Source organism: Psittacula echo (genome assembly GCF_963264785.1).
Source record: "Psittacula echo genome assembly, chromosome: Z".
Lineage (NCBI taxonomy): Eukaryota > Metazoa > Chordata > Aves > Psittaciformes > Psittacidae > Psittacula > Psittacula echo.
The window spans coordinates 100,263,073-100,271,402 of NC_137742.1; the positions used below are offsets into that span (position 1 = coordinate 100,263,073).

Here is an 8,330-nt window from a genome sequence, read left to right on the forward strand (position 1 = left end):
TCAAGTTAGACTTGTAACAAAATGAAATTAAAGCCTTGATGACTGTATGTTTCCACTTTCTGAAGTATGGATCTCATATAGTGATCACAAGTCAAAAATGAAGTTTAAATATCCATCATCTGTATTCATCTTATGTGAAAGATTTATTCATTTGGCTCCTGTCCTCATCCACTGCCTTTGGGGCTTGTGTGTGGCCCTGTGGCTTCTCTGCAGGTATTGAACATAGATCCATCAGCCCAGGCTGCCACCATCCAGATGTGTGTCTGGCATTACACTCCAGAAGCAGGGAAGAGGCTGACAGACAGACTGCGCTGCAGGTGCATGTATGTAGCCTACAGAGCCCAGCAGGAGAAAGCCCCATTGGAAGGCATTCCCAGCATCAGTCTCAGATCGTCAATCAGGCATCCTTATGTGACCCAATACATAAAATTCTGGGTGTGCTCAGAAGAAAACAGAGAAGGATGACTTCACTCACTCAACTTCTTTGTAGCCTTGACATACTTATGAGCCCTGGCCTGCAGCATCCCAAAGTGTCTTTGATGGTCAACTTCCCAGACATCCTCTAGCAAAACCAAAAGTCTGCATGTGACACTTTTTCCTGCCTTTGAGCTTCTGGTTCTGTGGTGGAATAACAGTTACAATTTTAAGTCCTCCTGAAAGACTACATTGAATCAAAACAAGGTTCCCCTATCTCAGAAACTAAAGGTGTGAACTTACGGTTCGGAGATGTAGAAACGTGCTAGGTTCTGGGTATAAAGACAATTCACTGAAATAGGTAACATACCAAACAGGGAACACAGCTGAGTGGAGTTCTGTTCACTGCAGCTTCTGTAGACCAAGTGCAGGCATTTGTTCCCCTCAGAAGTTCCCAACATCATAGCCTTCGACTCCATCCTACAGGTGGCATATTCCATACCCATCCATGGTACCATCCTCTTTGCTCCCATCCTTTCCTTATGACACAAGCTCATTGTGTCTTCTCAGTGTTCAGTTCCACTCTCTCCCAATCTGCAGATGCTCCCTTACTTGCTCACTCCTATGAAGATTTCACAGTTCTTCAGCTCTTCCCCTTCACTAATGTGTTCTGCTTTGTTCTTCCTCCCCATCATCCAGCTGCTTCCTCTGCACATTCCTATTTGCTTTTCTGTATTCACTCCCAGTCCCATTTATCAACACATTCTTCCTGCTTTTCTCCACCACACCACACTTCTGCCTTCACATGGTCCTCAGATCTGCTGCCAGCATTTATCCATAGTTTGCTCTTTTTACCTGTCATACATCATATCCCCATTTCCATCTGTAGTCCTACTTGGAAGGCTCACTTACTAAGGCTGTCAAAATTCTGGAATTAAGATGCAGTGATCCATACTCATTACTCAGCCATAAACAACTGAAGAAATAATGAGATAAGGGAACAGCATTGCTTCTGCAAACAAAAATGAACCACAACTCTTCATAACCCTGCTTCTAGAAAGACATGTCTTCAAAGGCCAGATAAGTTCCTTATTTCGCTCTCTTTATCTTGCCACTCATCTTCTGTTTTACTGCTCACAGTGTGAAGAGAGCTGCATCAAACCCATGAGTATCTATTTTCCCGTGATCAAAGATCAGCACCTTACTAGGTAGCTGGAAAACCAGAACTCATTCATTGAATGTGTAATGCTGGCTCCCCTCAGGCTGTTTTCATTTAAAATATAGGCAATGCCCTTGTCCCATAAAACATTTCTCTTTGGTATCTTTTCCATTTTTTGCCATATGGGCACTCTGACCTGCCAGGCACAGCCCCTGCTCCCAGAAACAGAAGGCTGGTTTGACCTCAGTGGCAGAACCACAACCCATCAAAGGACACATTTGGCAAAATGTTCGTTCCTCAGATCTGTCAGCGAAGATGCACTCTTTCTGTGAACCAGTGCAGGAACAGAGTCTTCTCTTTTGTTTCAAATTTGATTTATACATGTCTCTTTTCTAAAGTAATTGAGCATCTCGTTTCCTTCCATGTACCTGCTGTGCGCTGAGCTGCCGGAGCCCATAATTTGCTCACAATTACACTCATGCTTTTTCTTAATTGGGGTATAGGCTGTTCCGTTCAACAGGTATCTTTCCACTGTTGCTGGTAGGTAGCTTATTTTAAATATCTCCTCACTGCACAGAATTTAACATGTTCTAGTTCATTCGTCCGGATGAATCTGATCACATTTAGTTCCCCATTATTTCCCATCGCTTCACATTTACTGTTGTGCAGGCAAGGGCATCTACTTCGTTATGTCTTTGCTGAAGACATTTGCAGCGAACACTCAACAGATCACTTGGCTAATTCTTTCCCATTCAGACATTTCTCTCTCTCTGACTCCCCTTTTTGGGTCTTGTTGTTTCTGCTGGTGTGCCAGCAATGTTTACTATCTCCCAATCCATGGATGGGACTTGCGGTAGCATCTGACCTAGGGTCTTAAGAGAACTTAATAAAAAATGGATATTCATCAATACACCTATGAGGTTTCTCTCTTTCATGCTATAATATGTCCATCAGGTTAGCCAAACCAGATCATCAGAAGCCATACTAGCTATTGTGGAGCAAACTGAGAAGCACTATGTCTACAAACTCATGAATTACTATTCCAGAAGTAAAACTAAACCTGACCAAACCATTCTGCGAAGTCAGTGCGTTCCAGTTAATCAGTTCACATACAACATACACAAAACTGTTTAATACACCAGGTACTCAAAAGATTAAATAACTAAACATAAGCAAACTTTTCCATGTGCAAACTAGAAAGTAGCTTGCAGTTCTGACCTCATAAAACTGGGCCATGGCATTTATTGTGTTCATCTGTGGTTCTAATTTGCTTTCAGATTAAGTACTTTAAGTTTGGGTATTCATCTGAGACTTACTTCTGTATTCAAGGTCTTTCTTCTATTTTTTGTTTTAGGGATTTTGTAAAAGCTTTTATTCAGTTTAAGAAGCCCATTGTGGTTGCTATCAACGGCCCTGCTCTTGGGTTAGGAGCTTCTATTTTACCACTATGTGATATCGTTTGGGCAAGTGAGAAGGCGTGGTTTCAGACACCATATGCAACAATCCGACTCACTCCAGCTGGCTGCTCATCATACACATTCCCACAAATTCTGGGGGTTGCACTGGTAAGGTTTTCAACCTCAGTTTGCTGAGGAACCCTTCTTAAATCCGTGCTCTTCTTTCTCTCTTTAAAAAGAAAAACAGAAAACAACTGTTTCTCTTAATTGGCATGAGTGGAAATGAAATCTCTGGAAAGTTCATCTAATCCCTACCCATTTCTTACCACAAAATGACCTGAGAATTCAGTGTATTACACATGCTGTGCACAAGAAGGATTGAACACAGATTGAAAAAGCAAAGATTGTCAAGGTCATGGTAGAAACAGGAAGTAATGCATTAGCAGAGTAGTGTTACAGAGTCCTCGTCTGTACTGTGGTAGGATTGTGCAGTGACAGACCAAGAAACTGCCCTTTGCTCTCTAAAGACAATCCGTAGTAATTCCAGTAAGGTTGCTTAGTTTTTACCAGTATAACAAAGCAGAATTTGCCCCACAGAGTATTATATACTAGGATCCATGACTCTTGGCACAGTTACACTGACAGTTACTCTTGTAAAATCAGCAATACAGCTTCATCATGCATGCCAGCACATTTCTCTTAAATGAAACCCATGCTGTGCTCTGGCCACCTGCACAATCCTTAAATAGCTACTGAAACTCTTTTTAAAGTGTTTTGCAGTATGGAAAGATACAGCAGACCATTTGTAAATTTAATACTGAAAATAGCAGGCAAGTATGGAAAAACCTTTGAGAGACTGATAACACACAATCACATGTAACCTTTTGGTTTCACAGGCCAATGAAATGTTGTTCTGTGGGAGAAAGCTGACAGCACAGGAAGCCTGCAGCAGAGGACTAGTGTCACAAGTATTTTGGCCAACAACATTTAGCCAAGAAGTGATGCTACGAGTGAAAGAAATGGCATCCTGCAGTGCAGTGGTAAGAGATCAAACTCCTTTGTGATTAAACTACATTTCACAGAGCTAATGTGTGCTCCAAAGGCTCATCACATGGTGGGTCCTCAGTTTCTGCAACCATACCTGTGAAAGAAGGCTGATAACAGACAATCTGGATAGGGATCCCTGAGTTCATGAAGTTTCTCATTTTTCAGGGTCAGGGAGGGGGTATGGTATTTACTTTCCCTATCTTCACATTTTCAATATGAGTGAACCTCCTTGCCCAGATTTTTAAGGGGGATTGTAGCATAGGTTTCTTTCATGAAGGTGGAAGAGACTGAAGTGAAACAGCTGGACTGGGAGATCTCTGCAGGGTCAGTAAGGAAGGACAGTAAGAAAATAGATTTGCCTTTCACAGTGTCCTAGCCTACTACATTTCAACTGGATCTGCCTTTTTTTCTGCACCTGCATAGTTCCTCGTTCTGCAGAATATGCAGAAGAAGGCACCAGAAGGGTAGGATAGTGCCAGCTAAGCTCTTCTGTGCAGAAGAGGTGAGATCCAGACACAGAGGGATTTGAACACAGTCTGGTCACAGTGTATTATAACTTTCCTTTTGTGTACATTGAAGTTGAAAGAAAATCGTTTCCTATTTTTGCTTCCTAAGGTTTTTCCCTTCAGGCAAATACACTCCTATTCTGTGCACATCCTTGTTTAAAAAAAACAATGCTCAGAGTGAAGGAAGTGATACTGGCTGCAATAAAACTGCTCTAGCAGAAGTGCACACTGTCGTCATTTTGTGCTATGCTTCTTATGCCTGAAATTCGTAGCATCCCTCCATTTAAGAGATCTGTTGTAAAAGAGAAAGTAGAGACACAGAAGATTTTTAATTAAATCAAGTGTAGATTAGATCTTCTGAAAAGACATTCAGAATGAAACTCTGCAAATGTAGCATAAACTTGTTTGATCATGCTGATATAATGTATTATATGACTTGGGAAAACCTCTGGGCTTCACTGTGAATTATTCCTTCCTTCACTGTTCCTGGCTGTCAAGGGAATTTTCTCTTGAGACCTGTTAGAAAGACTGGCGCTAGCTTGTGGACAAAGATGAGAGTTAAAAGTATCAGAGACAAGATCTACTCTCTGAGATCCTAAATGCAAATCAGGCTGAAGTCACAAAAACAAAGAAAAAGATGAGCTCATCCGAGTTCACTATGGATGCTTGTTCACAAACAGACCAAAAAGAACACACAGGCCCCAGAATGTGCAATGAACACCATCTACTTGAGTTAAAGAGAAATACTACTTTGGAATAGCAGTGTGTAGCCTAGACTTGATAAGAACTGGGCTTAGCATGTAGGTATTGACAAAGCTCAGTGGAGAGTGTGCGTCTCCCTTACCATAAACACTGTGTTAGTTCATACTAAATCTTCTGCCCTCAAAAGAGCAGCAATGTATGAGTTATTAATGGTTTTGACTAGTCGGGTTCCTTGTGAGGTACATGCTCGTGTTACATATTTAAAAAAGGATTTTAAAGGCCATTTCCTGTTCATCTCTGTTTTGATAAGGAAATGATGCATGAGGAAAAATTGTTAAAGGTGATGGATATCCACACTGTGGTTTTCAGCCTTTGTAACCTTAAAGACTACCTTCCAGAAAGCAGGTAGCCAGTATATCATGCCTCACATTTTCATTTCAATGGGTAACATTTTCAGCTCTGTCTAGCGCTTCATGGCTTCAGTAAACTAAAGCAATTCAGAATCCTTCATTCCTTTTAAAAATGTTGGCACTACCACATAAACTTCAGAAGTCCTTAATTCTTAAAGATGCTAACTTATCAGCAAGTGGAGTTATGGCTGTAAATCAGATCTAGTTTCTGTGCCCAAAGGAGTTATTTAAATGGTAAAACAGAGGCAGTAGTGTAAAAATTCTGTTCACGCCATTATCCGTAATAATTTTAGCAGATGGAAAATGAGATACTGAGTGATATTTTGGCTTTAGGTATTGGAAGAGTCCAAATGTCTTGTGCGGAGCTTCCTGAAATCTGGACTTGAAGATGTGAATGAGAAAGAGTGTCAGATGTTGAAACAGCTGTGGAGTTCTTCTAAAGGACTGGATTCATTATTCAGCTACCTGCAAGACAAAATATATGAAGCCTGATGTCTTTGCTTAACTTAGAAAATGCCCCAGTTGTGAACCAAGTCAAACGTTACCTGTGTTTGAAAAGCAGAGGCAATGCGTCAATGAGGAATTTGTGACAGTGTATCCTAATACATATGGTTGTGTTGATTTCCTTGTGAGATACACAGCTGCTTGTAGCTGGTCTGATTTTGTGTAAGCGAGACGTAGGCAGGCTTGTTCAGTGCACATAATCTCAACAGAGGGCTGCATCTTTCACATTGCTCATCCAGGTAAAAGTATACATTCCATGTGCTGAGAAGCACTGTTGAGGCCCAGTAAGGCACACCATCTGTAATGATTTATTTTCTGTCCTTCGTAACTTATTCTTGCTGTTGCCACACATCTGGGCTGACACAGAGGGCTCAATCTAAAAAGTGGGTCAGCACAATATTTTGTAGACCCAAACACCATGCTTTAGAAATACTTTGATTTTTTTTTTTTTTTTTTCGTTTTTCCTAAGTTCTAACAGTGTAATGGAAAAATTTGGTAATTTATATGTATAATATGTAAAGTTAGTTTTACAAAAACTACTAGGATTTTTTTCTTTGTTGAATTTATTTAACTTATTTATTTTGTGTTCATGTTCAGCTGTTTATTAGTCACAGATCTTATTTTTCATACTACCCTTGGCTGAATTAATGGCATCACATGGGAATGCAAACACAATTACAGCAGCAAACTGTATAGAAGAATAAAGAATATATAGGAAACACACAGGATGCTGCAAACAGTAATAGAAACAGCCACGTGCATGCTCCTCTGTGTTTAAAATTGTACAAAAAATATATGGAATAGATTCATCTGCAAGGGTTAGGGTGCAAAAAATGGATTCTGAAGCAGCGAGTCTCCCTTAAGTCTCTCTTCACTTTCTGCCTTCTTGAGGAGCATTGAAGGGCTTGCCAAGGAGATGCTTTATTTAAGTTTACTATGCTCCTGTTAGCCGGGTATCAGTGACAGGGTGAGTGGTGCCGTTATGTGGCATCGTACTGTTTTTCAGGTTTAAACATCCCCTTTTGGTCTGAAGTCTAAAAGCAACTCCTTATGAGCCTTAGTCTAGTTGCCTGATTCCTCAGGTGTGAGATAATTCCTGCTTTGGAGGCCTTTGGGTGTATGCCAGCAGTTTATACAAGGTGCTAGGTATTGAACTAAATGGAGAGAGCGGTTTTGTTTTGCTCTCCACATCTGGCCACCCCACCATCTGGTACAAGAACTTAAGGCTATCCATAAAAGCAGTCCACAGTAAACGACAAAAACCCAATCTGCTATTTTAGAATGTGATCCTAGTACTTTTCAGTGACACTGACTGACTCCTGGACACTGGATCTCCAAGTTCTGTCTTGTTAGTGAAGCAATTAATATGGAACTAACACAAGCATGCTCTGTGACTCCCCCTGCCATTGCAGTGTGCCCAAACCAGTGCTTTTTCAAGCAAAAGCTTTGCACATTTGTTTGCTTTGTGATTTGTGCACTTGCTCGCTATCCTTCAGCTCAATTACTTGCTAACAGTTTAGACCTCTGCAAATGAAGCTGCTAAGGTTTTCTCCCTCCTGGTATTTCCATGAAGAGTTTCAACAAAGCCTTTGTAAAGTTAAAGGTGATTACAGTACACAGTAACCTTCAACACATTAATATAACATTTTTTTTTTCTTAATAATTAGAAGTGCTGTTTCTACAGCCTAACTGTACCACTGAATTTTAAGGAAATCAGCACTTTAAGAGCAGAAATTCTCATGGAAATTCTTCACTAAAAAGACAAAATCTGGCTTCTGATTAGCCCGTTCAGTGGTTTTCACAAAAAAAAAAATATCAGAACAAGTAACTTCTAAGAATCTGAAACTAAATTCTTCCAGTAATTATTGGAAGTGATGGGTGCACCACTTGTTTCAGACTAATACTTGCTTATTTCCACAACCTGCCAGCAAGGCCACATAGTGCAGGGATGTGGCTGAGTCAAGGCCATGGGACCCCCTGCTCTGCTGCTGTGCACACGAGTCACCTGGATGGCATTAAACGAGAGGGGTTACTCAAATGGAAACCACTCACATGCAGAACATGTGCTTGCATGGTCCAGCATATGACTTCAGAAAAAGAAAAGAAAAAAGCAATGGGAAGTACCATGATTCCTCAGTTTCCTTCATTTCCTTTATGCGTATTCAGAGAGCCATAACTCCTAGTCATGTGC

General features: G+C 40.7%; 1 protein-coding gene across 1 annotated transcript in view; it reads left to right on the forward strand.

Moving 5' to 3' along the window:
* Positions 1-7,503, forward strand: part of CDYL2 (chromodomain Y like 2) — a gene marked incomplete at its 5' end in the record, with an annotated part of 31,562 nt that extends 24,059 nt beyond the window's left edge. Inside the window, 3 exons of the mRNA XM_080638390.1 lie at positions 2,928-3,138; positions 3,867-4,010; positions 5,969-7,503. Of these exons, the coding sequence (XP_080494516.1) occupies positions 2,928-3,138; positions 3,867-4,010; positions 5,969-6,127 (514 nt within the window). The 3' untranslated portion in view covers positions 6,128-7,503. The remainder of the gene's footprint in view (positions 1-2,927; positions 3,139-3,866; positions 4,011-5,968) is intronic.
* Between the last annotated feature and the right edge of the window lie 827 nt (positions 7,504-8,330).